General features: G+C 35.5%; 3 protein-coding genes across 8 annotated transcripts; 2 read left to right on the top strand and 1 right to left on the bottom strand.

Annotated features, from left to right (window-relative positions):
- Positions 1–215: 215 nt before the first annotated feature.
- Gig (TSC complex subunit tuberin) lies at positions 216–9,366 on the top strand. 2 transcript variants are annotated; one of them, XM_077410289.1, is made up of 29 exons: positions 216–598; positions 726–862; positions 1,016–1,209; positions 1,284–1,487; positions 1,571–1,745; positions 1,907–2,107; positions 2,183–2,324; positions 2,473–2,621; positions 2,695–2,867; positions 2,992–3,160; positions 3,271–3,492; positions 3,556–3,817; positions 3,896–4,014; positions 4,097–4,261; positions 4,395–4,560; positions 4,652–4,848; positions 4,928–5,044; positions 5,238–5,419; positions 5,502–5,715; positions 5,936–6,370; positions 6,442–6,610; positions 6,684–6,885; positions 7,126–7,309; positions 7,384–7,569; positions 7,646–7,818; positions 7,977–8,325; positions 8,416–8,556; positions 8,636–8,806; positions 8,886–9,366. In XM_077410289.1, exons 1-29 carry the CDS (start codon positions 520–522, stop codon positions 9,093–9,095), a joined length of 5,487 nt encoding a protein of 1,828 aa, XP_077266415.1. In that variant the 5' UTR covers positions 216–519; the 3' UTR covers positions 9,096–9,366. The 2 variants fall into 2 exon arrangements, with proteins under 2 accessions (XP_077266415.1, XP_077266414.1); XM_077410288.1 differs by having other exon boundaries at positions 7,643–7,818.
- Positions 9,367–9,764: 398 nt separating this feature from the next.
- Positions 9,765–11,273, top strand: Mrpl43 (mitochondrial ribosomal protein L43). The gene is made up of 4 exons (XM_077410329.1): positions 9,765–9,985; positions 10,095–10,201; positions 10,315–10,520; positions 10,637–11,273. Exons 1-4 carry the CDS (start codon positions 9,849–9,851, stop codon positions 10,781–10,783), a joined length of 597 nt encoding a protein of 198 aa, XP_077266455.1. The 5' UTR covers positions 9,765–9,848; the 3' UTR covers positions 10,784–11,273.
- Positions 10,790–15,279, bottom strand: LOC143899761 (uncharacterized). 5 transcript variants are annotated; one of them, XM_077410308.1, is made up of 9 exons: positions 15,149–15,279; positions 14,875–15,074; positions 13,318–13,697; positions 12,850–13,233; positions 12,663–12,713; positions 11,897–11,962; positions 11,666–11,825; positions 11,480–11,571; positions 10,790–11,401 (listed from the first exon to the last, which is right to left on the bottom strand). In XM_077410308.1, exons 3-9 carry the CDS (start codon positions 13,672–13,674, stop codon positions 11,258–11,260), a joined length of 1,254 nt encoding a protein of 417 aa, XP_077266434.1. In that variant the 5' UTR covers positions 13,675–13,697; positions 14,875–15,074; positions 15,149–15,279; the 3' UTR covers positions 10,790–11,257. The 5 variants fall into 5 exon arrangements, with proteins under 5 accessions (XP_077266434.1, XP_077266433.1, XP_077266437.1 ...); XM_077410307.1 differs by having other exon boundaries at positions 14,875–15,080; positions 15,153–15,276; XM_077410311.1 differs by having other exon boundaries at positions 10,979–11,398; positions 14,875–15,080; positions 15,153–15,273.
- Between the last annotated feature and the right edge of the window lie 638 nt (positions 15,280–15,917).

Here is a 15,917-nt window from a genome sequence, read left to right as displayed (position 1 = left end):
GCGACAAGATAATGACGAATGACGACGAGGAAATCTCTATCTTCTCCGTTTATTGTTAGCGGAGATTCGAACCCGACCCGACATATAAATCCCGACCATCCCGACTTATCGAGACTTGAGACTGTAGTTGAGTAGTCGAGGTCCATATTTTATAGGCGTCACTGCTGACTGCCGTCAGCCGTCATCGGTTATCGGTTAATGCAGGGTTAGATTAGGTTAGGTTAGGTTAATGTTGGTTAATGTCGAGAGTCGAGATTGTCGAGTTGATTACTTGGTGTTATCGTGCGTAACGTAACGTGGATTCGTTGCGTTCAGTGGCACCGGCAAGATTGACAAGAGTGGCAAGTGGCTCAAGTGGCAACTGGCACTTTGGTATTTGGTATATGGTATATGCCATATGTGGCATTCAACGTTCAACCTGCTGCCTGATCAAGCTTTGTACAGCCACATCTGTTTTCATCTGCTTAATATTTACAGAATATACGTTTCTGTACAAGTCTCTCTGAATTTGAGATTAAAATGTCAAAAATGAATTCGAAAGACAAGGACAATAAAACGTTGCACGATAAACTGAAGCAATTTTTTCGCATAAACAAAGGTAAATGTGTTATTAGTGTATTGTTACGTTTCGCGGACATCTCATCGTGTCATATAAGTCGCAAGTTTTATGTTGTGTCCGATATATTTATATTTATAATTTATAATCATATCGACCGGCTTTGCAGGAAGTTACAAGAGTCGCGAAGAGTTCACTTTGACTTATGATATCGAAAAAGAAATTAGTCCTGACAGTCCGGTACATCATCGTACGAAAGCGATCAAAGAGCTTCGTGACGCAGTGCTCAATCAACAGTGGGAAGATGTATGTACATACATAAGTATCCCTTTACATGTAAAAAACACATGTGTTGACAAAGTGTCCTTCTAAATATGCTATGCAGCCATAAAAAGTCACAGACAGAAGTGATACTTGCTCTACATTTAATTTTTATTCAATTTGTTTCTAATAATATAGAGAGCGGCAGAACGTTTGTGGAATTTAGTTCAAGATTTGCTAGGAAAGGACGTTCCTCGCGAACATAGGCATTTGACGTTGAATTTTTTAAAATGCCTCGTACAAGGACAATATTCTAAACTTTCGTCGTTGATGCGTGTAAAATTTTTCACGGTAGTGAAGGAATACGATATTCCCGAAGATATTGGCCCTAGGTATTCTAATATGATACTTTACCTACTACTTTGTTTTAACATTTTTTTTGTCTATCGCTTCTTAAATATTTTAGATTGGAATTGTTACAAACATTAACGGAACATGGGAAAGATATTTTACATTTGGAAGAACGAATGGGTCCTTTCCTATTAGAATGGATGCCTACGGTAACAGCGGGAGATGGGAAAAGAGGAGCCGAGTTTTTGTCTCTTCTTGTTAATGTTATCAAATTCAATTCAGCTTACATCGATGAGGATATTGTATCTGGTCTTGTTCAGTGAATATCCTAGAAATTATATTTTTTTCTAAGTTAAATTATTTAATTTTTTTATAACAGGTTATCCTTATTGTTTTCTTCAGGTATATCTCCCATTTGTGTTACTATAGTAATAATACCGAAGTTGTTTCTGGATGTTTGGAAACTCTTGATGCAATTATGTGTTATAGTAATTTGCAATCTGACTCGTTGCAAACCTTTATTATAGCTTTATGCAGAAGTGTAAATGTTGAGACTTATTGCCAAACAAGTTGGAAGGTACAATAAATAATATTTCAACATATTCAAAAACATGTAAAATCCCTTTCCTACATTAATATTCCTTGTTGCAATTGGACATATCAGATGTGTGTGTGTATATATATATATATATATACATATACATATACATAAATTTATACATTATAATGGTTTTACAGATTATGCGGAATTTATTAGGAACACATATGGGTCATTGTGCTCTGTACACAATGTGTCGCTTGTTACAAGATACAAACTTTCAACGTGACGTTCGTCTATTACGAGGTGCGGTGTTTTATGTAAATATGGGTTTGTGGGGTACGCACAGAATATCAAAATTAGAATGTACACCAGCATCTGTTTTACCTTCGTTTTATCAAGTATGTATCGATATATGTGTATGCATATATGTGCAATATTTGATATAATAAAATGTCTAATTTCTACATTAACAGGCTCTACAATGCAACCATCCAATTGTTATGTATGAAGTTACTTTATCGATACAAAGATTGGTGAATAAATATGGTAATGAATTATGGGATCCTACATGGAGCATCATTCTCGATATCATAGAAGAAATTATTACTCATACTGGTAAAGCTTATTGAAATGTTATATTTAATCTAATTAAAGAAAACAGTAGCTATATAATGGCTATAATATATAGCTACTGTATGTATGTGTGTATGTATACGTCTAAATATACGGATGATAAAATTATGCTTTTTATACATTGTCTCAGAAACTAGTAATCAACCGGCAACCAGACAAGTTTCTACAAGTTTACACGAGGCAATTACTAATATTGAAAATTTGATGGATGCAAACAATTATAATGGTTGCATTCAACGTTTTTATGATCTTGTTGAACGTTGTAGCGATTCGCGACCTGTAAGTGCACCATAAGTGTAAAATAATATAAAATCTATTTATACAAATAGTTACTATTACGTTTTATTTCCAGGAAGGATCTGTATTAAAATTAATTGAATACAGAGCTTCTATGATAGGCCCTACATATTATCAATGGCAGACCAAATTAGGATCCTTGATGGAACGTTACTATAAAATTGAAACACGTACAACCATTAGGATGAAGGTTCTAGATGTTCTAGCTAATGTTATTTACGTTAATAGGTATTATAAATTTTTCTAAATTTAGTAACAATTGCTGTAACTTTTTCTTTTGTACATATGTATATATGTGCGTGTGTGTGCGTGCGTGTGTACATATATATTCAATATAAACATCATTCCGTAGGTCGAGATATGAAGATGAACTTATTGAGCGAATAGTTGTACCGTACACGCAACATGTGGATATAGATCCAGATATTACAATACGTACCGTCACAGCAAATTTACTAATAGATCTTTGTTTGGAATGTGATACTAAGCGATGCATAGAACTTTTAGACATACTGGAAAAGGTATTACAATTGTTAGATGTGTGTGTGTGTGTGTGTGTGTGTCTCTCTCTCTCTCTCTCTCTCTCTCTCTCTCTCTCCTCCCTAATTGTGAAATAATTTGTTTATTTTAGATAATCAACAAGCCTTTCACATCAGACGCTCCAATCTCTATGGACGCTGATATCAAAGATGTAAAAACTGCTGTTGTTGGAGTTATAAAGATATTCACTTCTAAAATTTATCGTTTGCCATCAAGTCACGCAATTTGTGCTTATAAAATTTTAGTAAATCATCTTGAGCAACATTACAAAGATCCCTCAATTTTCCATGATGTATCAACAACGCGTTATTTGGTAATTATTTTGTCAATATAGAATGAAACTTATGGATATATACATTAATGTAACACATTACAGATCTTTGAGTGTTTTTTAAAAATCAGAGCAAATTCTCTGCATCATCTTGGTATATTAGATGCATCGAATGCTGCGGTAACACGATTTAGTCCGTATCTAATTTTGGAACATGGTACAAGTGAGCGTATGAACAATGCAGGTGGAGGCAACAGTCCTCCACCAGCGAGTCCAGTGCCATTGCAACATTTATCTTGTCACATTACTCCGATATCTTTAACTCATGGGTGTAAAACTATCATTTCATGCATCAAACAAGAAAAAGGTAATGCTTTAAGACACACGACACTTTATTTTATGGAGCTTCTTGAGCAATATATATATAAATTTTTTTTCTCGACAGATTGGAAAGTTTTATATCTTATATTGAAAGAATTACCTCAAGTGATGCAGAATAGAGCATTGGTATTATCTCGTCAGAGTAATGATATTGATTTTTTTGCAGCAGCTTTGTGTTCAATGGTTAGTTAACTCATTCTTTATCTCTTTCTTATAAGCATTATGTTATTCCTCAAGTGCTCATTAATCTTGCCGAAACCTTTAGGTGAGTGATAAGAGTTTGCGTCTTCCCGAGTCACTTTATAATGTTCCACCTAAATTTACTCTCTCCGAATTTCGAGTCTACGTTTTTCCGGTACTAGCATCTCTCGCATCGTATCATGCACATTTGGAACCTTATTTACAACAAAGTCTAATAAAATGTCTAGAGGTAAAATATGCATTTTATATAGTTATACAGAATATGACAAGTTAATAAAGATTATATATAATGCATAAAGATTTTTTAAAAATCTTTTTATATAAATGTGTTTGGAGTAATCAAAAATTTAATTGATCTTTAGGTTGGTCTCACAGCAAAGTGCGCAAGCCAATGTGTAACCAGTCTCACAATCTGCACATTAGAAATGCGCGATGCAATGAATAAACTTTTATCTGAAGTGCTGTTAAATTTATCAAAAATTTCTGCAACAGTCTACATTGCCATACCTATTATAGAATTCTTATCAAGTAAGTTTCTGGTTGTCAAAAACAAGAGTTTAATCGAGTTTTTATATTTAAATTGTTAGGCCAATTTTGTAAATGTAAATTTCTATTTTAGCTCTAACTAGACTTCCAAAAGTTTTCGCCAGCTTTATCGGAGATCAATATATGTCTGTATTTGCAATACTATTGCCGTATACCAATCCTTTCAAATATAATCATTATACAGTATCTCTGGCTTATCATGTAATTGCTGTATGGTTTTTGAAATGCAGACTTCCTTTTCGGAGAGATTTTGTTAAATTTATTACTACGGTGTGTATAATTATGTCAATATGTTACTTAATTTTTAAGAATATGGAACAAAGGTTTTATTTTATTTTATTTTTTACAGGGATTGAAAGCAAACGTGATAATTCCTCTTGAAGAAGGACATCTAATGAAATCTGATTTTAGCGTCATCAACGAAGATTCTTCGAACAGAAAACGTAGTTCTAGTTTGACTGAACAAGTAAGAATAAAGATAATTATATTTATCAAAATGCCTTTTAATAATATTACATGTATGCATAAATATAATAGATTCTTAGAATTTATCATATTGCGTGTGTGTATGCATGTACGTTTATGTCTTTGCAATTATTTTATATTAGATAAATGTATATATATATATATATATTTTTTTTTTTTAAATGTATTTACAGGGTAGTAGAGGTCGAAGAGAAAGGCCAATAATGGCGAATCGAATGATAGGAGAAAGTAGAGCTTTGGATTTAAAACCTCCAATGGATGAAGGTTTGATGAACTTTCATATTGAGCTTATTGAAACTTGTATTGATTTAATGGCTCGTTATACATTTTCAAATTATTCAGCACGGCCTAAAAGGTAAAACGAATTTCTTAATTCCCTTAATCTTGATTATTTAGAGCATGTATGAAACAAGCAGATTACATTAATTTTACAACAGGTTACCAGCTGCCGATTTCCTTCTTAAAGAAGGTCAGTCAATGACTTGGATTCTTGGCAATAGACTTATCACTGTAACAACAAGTGGTTGTAGTAATAAAGCTATGCGTGGTGGACTTTGTGACAATTGTTGGGTAGCGTGTAAACCTGGCTTTCTGTTACTCGATCATACAAAAACCTCTCACTCAAACTTACAACGTACTTCAAGCATTGAGGTATTAATGGAACAATAAAATTTTAGTGTGTACGTGTGCATATATGTACATATATTTGAATAGCTGTTTATTTATAACATGTATGTACAATCTGCAGTAATAACCTGCTCTAGTGCTCTAGTGACGTTTTTTTATACACTACATTGAAAACAATATACTTATAAATACCTTGCATGTACTTAGAAAAAGATATAGTACATATAAGAATTTATATCTATAGACATCGAAAGAAGATAAATTATCCAGACAATCTTCTGGTGGTCATGGAAGTTCAAACGCAAATACTGCTACAAATTCTCCTACGGAAGAATCTAAAAAATCCACAGAAGATTCTGACAGTATGAAAAAGGAATTTCTCATAGAGAAAAGTGACAAAGATCAAATTGAAACATCGAAATTGGGACAGATATTAAATAGCGATAAACAAGATGTACATATACTCTGTGCTTGCTGGTGTCAAGGATGGGCTGAAATATACGTTCGTAGACCTACAGGCGATATGTCTTGGATTATGAGGATCCAGAATTCTACACAATTTGAAACTCCTATGGATTTTCCTATACATGACATTATGGCTTTGTATATGCCAAATCAAGATGTAGTGTCAAATAAACAGCAAGAGGCTGCCTCAGAATACTCTGATGATGAAGCAGAAGTATTTCCAAAATTAAATTATCTGTGAGTTATTTAGAACGAAAGGGAGTTGTTAAATATTTCTTGTTACAGGAACTGCCAAACAAAAGTAATAATCAGTCACAGAACGAACATGGCGCGAAACCGATAATTTCTTCCATGGTGTCAGGTCCAATTGCGATACCTGGTTCGCCAGCTCGACCTAGTCCATCTCGGCAAAGTTCGAGAGACAGTTTAGAAAGTTTAGAAGAAGGTGAAGAAGGTATTTATTATATTACATAACAATTTATGCTTTTTGAAAAATAAGTATCTAAAAAGATGGAAATCTTCCATAGATACACGGCGTTCCAGAAATCCAGTACGCCGATCGAATTCTAGTCCAGAAATGAGCGCTAATTGGAAAAATCCATTTTTAAATAAAGAAAAATTAAATGTGCAGCAACAAGTTGACAAAGATTTTACTTGTTCTGAGCTAGAGATTAAACTGGATGCAGAATTGAAGAAGCATTCAAAAAATATTTATACAAAAGATATGAGGTATATTTTTATCAAAGATTTACATATTTATTATTATTATTATTATTATTATTATTAATGATAATTCGTAATAGATAAAATTTTTTTTTCGAAAGTCTTGCATTCCCAAGAACTGCTTGTATTCCAATTAATTATTAAGCTCGATAATATGGCTTAATATTAGACTTTTGCTACTGTAAGAAAAAAAATTGTTTTCTATAACTATATTTTTATTAATATTTATTTGCACACGATTTATAGAGTTAGTTGCGAAGCTATACCAGAAGAAATATTTGGTATGGGAACAACTCCACCTTCTTCAGAAAATATTGGAGATCATCCAACCGCATTACGTTCGCAACGTTCTTATCCAGGAGCGACACAAATTACTCAAACTATTTCAACTACCAGCAATACAGTACCACCATCTCCTACAACTGTACAGGTAGAGATAATATATTAATGAGATACTAATAAATTGATAAAGATTATACTTTTACAATGTGAAAATTATTGTAGGCACCAGGAAATTATTTAGGAATACAAACACGCTCTGCGCAAATACAATCTGCGTCTACCACAAAAGCGCCGCAATCACCTACTCAAATTTATTCTCGATTATCCAGTCTTGATTACAATCAGAAGCAAGTGCCACCGACCGTTGAAAGTAAACCACCTATTGGGCGAACTCATATCGCAGATAAGGTATGTCAAAAGAACTTATTCCCTCTTATTTTTTGTATATTGCACTAGTTATATAATTGATCATTCATTTTAGCAGAAAGATGAAAGGCCAGATCCGTCTACATTGCCTCCTTTACCTATACCTTTCCGTGATAGAGGCCACACAATCTCTGTTATGAGCCCAGTAAAAAAATCACGAGAATGGGATAATATGCGACGAGGCAATTCTCCTCGAATAAAAGATCCACCGCGAACAGGCATTAATCCGAGGTATCATATTTGCTACGTATACCTTTTTATGAAATTATGAAATAAATTTTTTTGCATTTTAGTATATTTTGTTATGATATAAGAATTGATTTCGAGAGAGAGAGAGAGAGGGAAGGAGAGAGAGAAAAAGGAAGTTAACACGTTATACCGTTTTACAGTTTTGTATTCCTTCAACTTTACCATGCAGCGCACTTTGGCACCACCACGGAAAAGCCTTTATTGGTTCCACAGACAACAGCCATACAACGTGCGGTGACAAATCTAGATAGAATACAACCGTATGAAACTCACAAAATTGGAGTACTCTATGTCGGCCAGGGACAAGCTTCGAATGAAATTGAAATTTTGGCAAATCAACACGGTTCCCTCCGTTACACTGAATTTTTGAAACGTTTAGGGACACTAGTTCGACTAAAAGATGTCGATGAAAATATATTTTTAGGTGGATTAGATCGTAATGGCGAGAATGGAGAGTTTGCTTATATTTGGCAAGATGACGTTACGCAAGTTTGTAAATCAACGTTGCGCATGAAATTAATTTAATTTGTGATTCTCTCGGGATTTTCAAAATGACAATTTTATTTGAAAAATTTTTAGGTAGCTTTCCATGTTGCAACATTGATGCCTACAAAAGCAAGTGACCCAAAGTGTACATCTAAAAAGACACATATTGGGAATAATTATGTAACGCTTGTATATAACGAATCTGACGAACCGTACAATATACAGACAGTTAAGGTGTGCATAAGATTAAACTGTCATATAAGACATCTTTGTTGCATATAATTTATTTTTATGTACTTTCTCTTATATATAGGGCCAATTTAATTATGCCTGTGTCGTGATACAACCTTTAGATCACGGTACTAATCAAGTTACGGTGCAAGCACGAGAAGAATTGGCTGAGCATATTGGTCATAGCGAGCCTAAAATTATTTCCGATCAAAATTTGGCTATACTGTCGCGGCAACTTGCTCTGCACGCTAATGTAAATATCATAAAAGCTTATATATATATAGAAAGTTTTTATAGAAAGATTAGACATAATATGATATAATTTATTATAGCTCGCCTCAATGGTTTGTTCGTCTTTGAAGCAAAACAGTCATAATCCATATGCTTCCAATTGGTTGGAGCGCCTACGTCATATCAAGCGGTTAAGAAGCAGAGTATTGCAAGAATATATCAACAATAACCCGGAGACTACCACGGACGAATTATCACCGAGACCCAACAAACGAGTTTATATGGACGACTTTACGGAATATACAACATAGTCCTTGTATCATATAGATCAACACTGTACGATAAAAACAATGACGAATGGAAACAACTGAATCAGATCAAATTATAATTCATTAAAATGCATTAACTATCGAAACAGCATCAAGAATGCACAAATTTTCCATGATTATAAGTATATAATACAAAATATAAAAAAAAGTGATACATATTATAATATATCACAAGATCTTGTACGATTGTGTAATTAATGTTCTTCTTTGCGCTTGTAACGTAAATAAAACAAAACCAATATTACAATTGCCATATTTTCGAGCTAGATTTTTTTCTTTTTAGGACGAGGTTTATATATAGCCTAATATAGTCATATCGAACTTGAAGAGTAACTTTGTTTTAAAATTTGTTATTTATTCAAATAAAGGATATGGGAAAAACTTGCAAAAGTCAGTAATCGATAATGTTACCGATCGCGAGATTGCTAAGAACTGCAGGCAGCTAGCTAAGAAATAAGGTTTATCTACCGAGAGATTCTCAGAGGCCAATTACCATAAATACCATCAGTCGCGTACATACAGGATAGTTTCAGATAGTTTGTGCTCGCGATACTCGCGATTCGCGTGGCTCGGTCTCGCATATAGAGATGGTCCAGCGTCCAGCGGGTCCAGCGTCCAGCCGCAGCCGGCAGCCACTAGCACTAGCACTAGTCGAGGCGTAGTGTGTTTGTGTAGTGTCACTTGGTCAACTTGGTGTGACTTGGTGTCACTTGCGTTTCAAGCCGAAAGGATATTATGTCGAATAAATACTTGTTTCTGAAATCAGGATTCCCGAGGGCACCTTTTGGTCTCGGGATCGGACGTTATGTCTGTCAATTGCAGAGGATAACTTTAAAATTTTGCAAAAGTCACGGTGCAAGTAGTGGAATGAGGTGATTCGTCTAACCTATACTCACGCGGACACATTCTACGTGATAAAATCCTGAATTAATTCCTCTCCCTTTCTTCTTAAATCAATATTTGTTTTTTTTTTTTTTGCAGAGGCTTTATAGAGCACGATCTAGTAAATTACGCGAAAGAAAACCCAGGAGTGGTAGTATATGTCAAACCAAGAAGGCACAGGCATCCAGTGATAGTCGCCGAATATCGTACGTTTGGATCTGTGTCTACGGCTACGGCACTCTACGAAATAGCGTGTCGCAATTATTTCAAATCTTATTTGCACAATTATTTGCTAATGCAGAATATATATTTTGTCCAGTGAATGGCGATAGACAATGGATGGAGGTTGCTAATTATAGCCGGGAGGATGTTGTAAAATGGATGGAATTGTTACGGACACAATTTCGCAACGGTCCTTCGTTAAGATTGCGCAAACTGTGGCACACGGAATTTCCATCGATCCAAGGACCATGGACACCGTTTACCTTTAGAAACCCTATGTTAAATTTAGCACAGTTTCCTAATGTAATTATGCTTATCCAGGATAAGATTTTTTTCTACTTTGCGTCAAGAAGATTAGTAATGTTGTACGTAGTGTGTCTCGACGAAATATCTGTGATATATTCTATTTCTATTCATAGGAGAAGCTTGGTGCAGCTATTAAGCTCGGTCCTACAGCAACGGAACAACTCGTCGAATTATTCAAGGCTCAACAGTTGGCCGATAACGCAACCAACGATTCCACAAAAGTCTCTCGAGATGTTGAACAAACTTCAGAACGTATTTAAAGGGCATAATTTTTTACATGTTTTTAATACTGCAGAGTTCTCATTTCTAATTTATAGTACATATGAGAATATACATAGTATAAAAAGTATAATCGTGTGTATTTCATAAATGCAATCGGATACATAGTGGGAAAACATTTTCAGCATTTTTACTCATTATCAGGTATGCGTAGTATATGTAGCAAACGATAATAATTTTCATTATATATATATATATATATATATATATATATATATATGTAAATGATTTTATATTATGTATCACAAACGTTATAAGTCATAAAAATCTTATTTTTTTCCTCTAAATCTCCTTCCTTAAATCAGTAAAATAAAGGCTAATCTAACTTTTACGTAATAAAATGAAAATTTTTGCCGTTGATGCAACTCTGCAAGATATATCTATAAAGTATATAATAAAATTTACCAAATTCTTTGCTTCGTCAGTGAAAAAATTACAAATATATAATAAAAGATTTAAGACAATACACAAGCATCTTCATCTGACTTTTTCTTTCGCTCCTTTCTGAATGTTGGTGCGTTACGCGCCGCTTTATGTTTCGTAACATGTCGCAAAAAATCGGTCGGCACTTGAGCAGCTTCTACACGTGCTGTTTTCTGCTAAAAGTTACGGTCGTTATTAGTTTTATATATGTATAAAATATGACATCGGTTTTTAATTATCAAGTTTTCAATTACCGTCTGTTTAGGTTGAATATTTTCGCCTCTATTATACAAATCGGTAACTAGCCCGTTTGGTTTGACTTCCTTCGTATACGAATAATTGTACTCTGTAATAAACAATCGCGTTCTATTATTCATTGCCACTTTGCTGATCAAGTTGTTTTTTATACACGAATACTATATGGATTATAAAATACGCACGTGTATTCTTAGGCAAATGCGCTGAATAATTCGTGGTATTGTCGCAACACAATTTTGAACTTGTATCAGATGTATTTAGTATTACAAAATTAGAAGCAGGGTCATTCCCGACAGCTGGATTTGCAGCATTGCTAGATGTCGGTATATCAGGAAGACTGGTCTAGAAAATATCTTATCTATATATAATCAATCTTATCTCGTACAATCGGTTGATTTACGAAGAGTAAATACCATTTTAGTCATTGAATCCATAGTTTTAACTGCGGAATCTGCTTCATTATTCCATTTGTTATTTGTCTACAACATAAAATTATCTCTATGATATTCAACGTTTAAAAATTTCATCTATATTTTTACTTGTAACGACTTTTATTTCCAGCTCATTTTTTTTTTGCTTTGAGATATTGAAAACCGTTATAACTTTTAATAATTTTATTAATATTAAAATAAATCATTATTCTCTTCTCAAATTTTCATACTCAAAAATACTTTGTTTTATTTTCGTTGTGTAAATAAAATAAAAAAATAGGGGATTATCTTTACTAAAACAATGACTTTGCTTCGTCAGTAAATTAACGCGGGTAGTTTTTAATCGACCCAACTGGCCACATTTCTTCTTCTTCTTCTTCTCGTTAAAAATATGGTACCTCTGATTCCAACACCGAGGTCAGGCCATATTTATTGAATTCAAATCAGGATGTTTCGACCATTGATTAAAAACTGCCTTAATTATCTTTACTACGTGATTAATCAAACAATATTTTTTAAATTTAAATGTGTATTCCACACACATAACAATCATATTGCACACGCGCTGCACGCGAGCATTATTTCGTCCTTGTTTAACATTTAATAAACAACAAGGATGAAATAATTCCACGAGCGTTGCGAGCGTTAAGTGGAACGCGCCACGCACCCAATACATATCTCACGCACGCGCACATATGGAAGAAAACGGAAGAAAAGTACGTTGTTAATTATTCATCGAATCGTTTACCTTTGGGATAAATTTTGTTTGTTGAACTGAATCCAGTAAATTTTTATTTACCTACAACATTAAAAACATTCACGATACAAACAGGCACGACAATATATATATATATTTTAACGGTCGTCAAATTGGCAGATGCTTAAAAATTTTTAACCAATATATTACTTTGTCTCGAGAAACAACACGTCGCTACCTTATTATCAATCATTTTAGATTTAAAACCCTTGCAACAGTGAGTGAAGTGATTGACATCGCCACACTTCGCACACTTTGACCCCCAAGCGAAACACTTTCCTAGCGGATGCCGATGGTTACATCTCCAACAAACTCTCTTCGCATTATTATCCGGTGGTTTTTGTGGAAACCTTGTGGGTTCTGCTTTACTTTCCGCGGTAACCCGTTTCATCTTTTCAGTATTAATGTTATAATCGTTGTAGATCGCTACTAGCTTCGACAAATCTAAATCATCCGCCTCAAAAAATTTTTTACGTAGTATTTTGTCGTGAGTGTCGAGAATGATTTTGTCTCGTACAATACTCTCCGTCATATCGTGAAAATTGCAAGTTTTAGCTTTTTCCTACAAATAACAAAAACGTGAACACATGGTACATATACCTATGTACGCGTTACAAGAAAAATATATATCACAAATATAACGTACTTTCAAGATACTTATATACCGTTCAATAGACTCATTTTGCTTCTTTGATCTCGTAAAAAATTGATACCGTTCGACCACTTCTTTTTTTGGTGGATTAAAGTATTCCTCGAGCTTTTTAATCAATACGTCCATATCATCTCTATCTTGCGTATCGTCAAAAGACATATTTTGTATCGCCTCGATACCAACCGTTCCAATCCGATTTTTTAAAAGATTCGCACGCCATTCATTGGATTTATCGATAAATCCATCATTTACTTTCATAAATATAAGGAAATCTTCTTTCCAGGTTTGCCAGTTGCTGGCCACGTCACCATCTTTCTTTAAAGGATCTGGAGCACGCGCGTATGCCTCCATGACGAATGTGCTTACTAAGCTTACTAAAAAATAGAGTAATATATTAGTCTTGTTTCAAAAAATCTTAATTTTAATTTATTCTCAACGTTATATCCGTATAATCCGTGCCGATAAAAAATGCGATGTAAACTTTATAAGATTATGCCGCATTTTTATACATACCTGTACAATAGAACGTATGTGAAAAATGCTTGAGTCAATAATATATGCGTAAAAAAAATAAATTCGTATATCGATAAAAGGAAAAAATGTTTCGGACATAAAAAAAAAGAATGCTTTTTTAATTACGACCGAAAAGTTAAATTCGCTACTGTAAAAGTGCCTTATATACATTTGAACGTCAAAGAGCACCTTTTCTCGTTTTCTAAAGAAAATGCCAGCGCGCGCGCAGGCACGATTAAAAGGTCTGTTTTCTGTCGCTGCACTGTTGAACTAGTGCACACTGGTGCAGTGCGGCAACAGAAAACAGACCTCTGTACTTATTTCGGGTGCGTTCCATTTGGGCGCTCACGCGCTGTAAAGCCCCTTGCACAATAGGCGATAGCGATAGCGATAGCGATAGCGACAAGGTTGTCGACAAAGCTTATACCTTTGTCGGCAACTTTGTCGCTGTCGCTATCGCTATCGCTATCGCCTATTGTGCAAGGGGCTTAAGCATCGCTCTATCTTCGTTTGATATTCGATGTGCAACGAAGATGGAATGATGCTTACAGTGGCTTACAGCACAGCGCGCGAGCGCCCAAATGGAACGCAGCCTTCGTTTTAACATCGCACGTACGAGAATGGTATCGAGCGCGTGGCGGGGCGGCATATCGACGCTAAGCTTACCGCTACGCTCGCATTTAATTTTTCGCACACACTCTCACGTACGCGACTGACGGGCATTACATATATTATGGCATATTACATTCAATTTTATTGATAATTAAAATTCATAAAATAGATGACGACGTTCTCGGCGTTAAATTAAAGGAGATAAAAATAAAATAAAATATATACATGCATATTTATATATTTAATGAAAAAAGTTGAGTAAAATTCTTCTATCAGTAGAATACTATATCTATTTGGTCATATTCGTCATACACACGCGTACACGCCACGTTCAATTTTACAATTTAGATGACGCACGTCGCGATTGGGATGAGATTCGCAACGATTATTCTTCAACCAAGTACTTGAGTTATCTAACGCGCTTACCCGATGACGGTCGAAAATACGATCGTTTTGAAAATAAGATTCGGCGCTCGTTCGGGCGTGAACAAAGGCGGATCTGCTATTCCGCTATTAATCCGTATTTCGTCGTTGATCGTCGCCAACCATCGCCAACCGCCAACGGCCAAGTGCCACGTGCCACCTCGCCACTCGCCACCTGAGCAACGCACTGCCGTCAGTGCCGTCTACATCTATACAGCAGATAACATAATCGTCTACACCGAGCTACGTGCACGTGTGCATGTGCATATATACATACATACATACGTATTGTACATTTCGTACAATGGGTAATCCCCACGCCGGACGCCCACGCACACATCGCTGATCGCAGCATCAGTCACATCGGTGTGTCGGGTGTCGGGTGTCGGGTGTCGGGTGTCGTACCGCACCCGCAGTCGACCGAGTCGACTGTCGGTCTTCGCTACCGCTTCTATATACTGCGTTTACGCGAGCGTGGAGCGTTACTTCTGTATAATGGTAACTTACGATAATTTACTCCGCGTAAACGAGTGACGTATCGTAAGTTTTGCTACAGAAATAACGCCGTGTAAATAACGTTGTTTTATGACCAAGTTATTAATCGATCGATGTACAATAACTTGGAAAAAGATAAGATAAGTTAAACTGAAATTTTTAATCTACATCGGTAGAAATGGACATTGGTGCGACGTGATTGGTCACGTCGACGGTATTGCCTAGAGACAAAAAAATGTCGCTAACTAGAAACTTGTAGGAAACGAATTTTCTTATTGGATATCGGCTGGATGTCCGCGCCCCGCGCCGACGCGACGTGAATCCTCCCGTATGGCCAGTCTGGCCAATCTCCAAAAGCCCTAAGGCTGAGTTTCCACCGAGCGCGTCACGCGTCGCGTCGTCACGAGTCAACCAATCCAAATCATCCCATTTCGATACCGTCGCGACGCGTGACGCGCTCGGTGGAAACTCGGCCTAAGCGCGTGGTGCGTGGTTCGTTTAGTTTAGCGAAAGCCAGGCGAGCTGGCGCGACGATCGGAAGGATCGGGAAG

This window comes from Temnothorax americanus, unplaced genomic scaffold (genome assembly GCF_048541705.1).
Source record: "Temnothorax americanus isolate GAGA-0224 unplaced genomic scaffold, ASM4854170v1 Scaffold29, whole genome shotgun sequence".
Classification (NCBI taxonomy): Eukaryota; Metazoa; Arthropoda; class Insecta; order Hymenoptera; family Formicidae; genus Temnothorax; species Temnothorax americanus.
Note: the sequence above shows the minus strand (reverse complement) of the source record. Positions and strands in the feature narration are given on the sequence as shown.

What these genes read in the sequence shown, in the direction of transcription:
- Gig (XM_077410288.1), top strand. Translation starts at nt 520, where the DNA reads ATGTCAAAAATGAATTCGAAAGACAAGGACAATAAAACGTTGCACGAT. An exon ending in GTTGTAGCGATTCGCGACCT is followed by an intron (nt 2,622 to 2,694) that starts GTAAGTGCACCA and finishes TTTTATTTCCAG; the next exon opens with GAAGGATCTGTATTAAAATT. An exon ending in CATCTCCTACAACTGTACAG is followed by an intron (nt 7,310 to 7,383) that starts GTAGAGATAATA and finishes AAATTATTGTAG; the next exon opens with GCACCAGGAAATTATTTAGG.
- Mrpl43 (XM_077410329.1), top strand. Translation starts at nt 9,849, where the DNA reads ATGTCGAATAAATACTTGTTTCTGAAATCAGGATTCCCGAGGGCACCT. An exon ending in GGTGCAAGTAGTGGAATGAG is followed by an intron (nt 9,986 to 10,094) that starts GTGATTCGTCTA and finishes TTTTTTTTGCAG; the next exon opens with AGGCTTTATAGAGCACGATC. An exon ending in ATTTAGCACAGTTTCCTAAT is followed by an intron (nt 10,521 to 10,636) that starts GTAATTATGCTT and finishes TTCTATTCATAG; the next exon opens with GAGAAGCTTGGTGCAGCTAT.
- LOC143899761 (XM_077410308.1), bottom strand. Translation starts at nt 13,674, where the DNA reads ATGGAGGCATACGCGCGTGCTCCAGATCCTTTAAAGAAAGATGGTGAC. An exon ending in GGTATATAAGTATCTTGAAA is followed by an intron (nt 13,234 to 13,317) that starts GTACGTTATATT and finishes TGTTATTTGTAG; the next exon opens with GAAAAAGCTAAAACTTGCAA. An exon ending in GCATTTGCCTAAGAATACAC is followed by an intron (nt 11,572 to 11,665) that starts GTGCGTATTTTA and finishes TGTTTATTACAG; the next exon opens with AGTACAATTATTCGTATACG.